The sequence below is a fragment of the Guillardia theta genome (assembly GCF_000315625.1).
Source record: "Guillardia theta CCMP2712 unplaced genomic scaffold GUITHscaffold_611, whole genome shotgun sequence".
In the NCBI taxonomy this organism is placed as follows: Eukaryota; class Cryptophyceae; order Pyrenomonadales; family Geminigeraceae; genus Guillardia; species Guillardia theta.
In genome coordinates this window covers 3,096-4,002 of record NW_005434110.1, presented here as the reverse complement: position 1 = coordinate 4,002, position 907 = coordinate 3,096, and the positions used below count along the sequence as shown (strand labels likewise).

Below are 907 nucleotides of genomic sequence, written 5' to 3'. Positions count from 1 at the left end.
TCTACAGAGTACCGGTCAAGTTCAGGAGAGTACAAATGATGGGGTACAAAATATACATTGCATCGGGTGTATTTACTTTGAGATTTGATATGGACCGATGTCCGCTTCAACTATAGTACCCAATATTAGTACCAATAAATAGTTTTTGAGTGAATTCTGGTCGATATCTATTTGATAACAAATCTTTTATGTTTTTATTTTGTACCAATATTGTACGGCCAAAAGTCTTTGATCCCGGTACAACAAAAAGTACGAAATGGCGGAAACTAGCGGAGAATGCCTGTTTGGACGCGAATGTCGAATACAGGGAGCTCCATGCAACCCTGCGACTGGGACTGGACATAAGTGCCGGAAATGTGGTGGCAACTTTCATGCAGTATGTGCCAGTTTTCGAAGTGAGGATCCTGGATTTTGTGGTTGTCAATCGCCGCCTCCTCCCAGCGATGATGTGCAGTCAGCGATAGCAATTGACGAATCGGAAGGAGATGGCATGTCAGTGTCATCTTGCACGTCACAATTAGATGATGGGATGGAGGGACCAAGCTCGATGTTTCAAAATCCCACTGCTGCTGCAAGACCCAACAATGCACGACCAAAGAGAAAACGTTCTTCTACAGAAGCTGAGTCTGCTCTGTGGGACAACTTACGCGTACAAGACGAAGCAGCGCTCGAAGCATCAGTGGAAGCTATCCGCGAGAATACGATATCGAAGAAGAGCAGAAGATGTATACCAGCTCCATGATACGTCTTTTGCAATGGCTCTATGTCAACAGAAAGGAAGTTCTCACCAAGGAGTTCAGGAGCTCATGGAAAGACAGAATATCATGAACTTGCACTACGTTCCCGATAAAGATCTGCTGCATGATATCCTAACGCGTCGTGGAAATCAAACCCATCGACTTTGAAA

General features: G+C 44.5%; 1 protein-coding gene across 1 annotated transcript; it reads left to right on the top strand.

The window, feature by feature from the left end:
• Positions 1-256: 256 nt before the first annotated feature.
• On the top strand, positions 257-742 carry GUITHDRAFT_122968 (hypothetical protein; the record flags this gene model as incomplete). Its single annotated transcript, XM_005817741.1, has 1 exon — positions 257-742. The coding sequence occupies one exon, from the start codon at positions 257-259 to the stop codon at positions 740-742; it is 486 nt and encodes a 161-aa protein (XP_005817798.1).
• Positions 743-907: the final 165 nt, after the last annotated feature.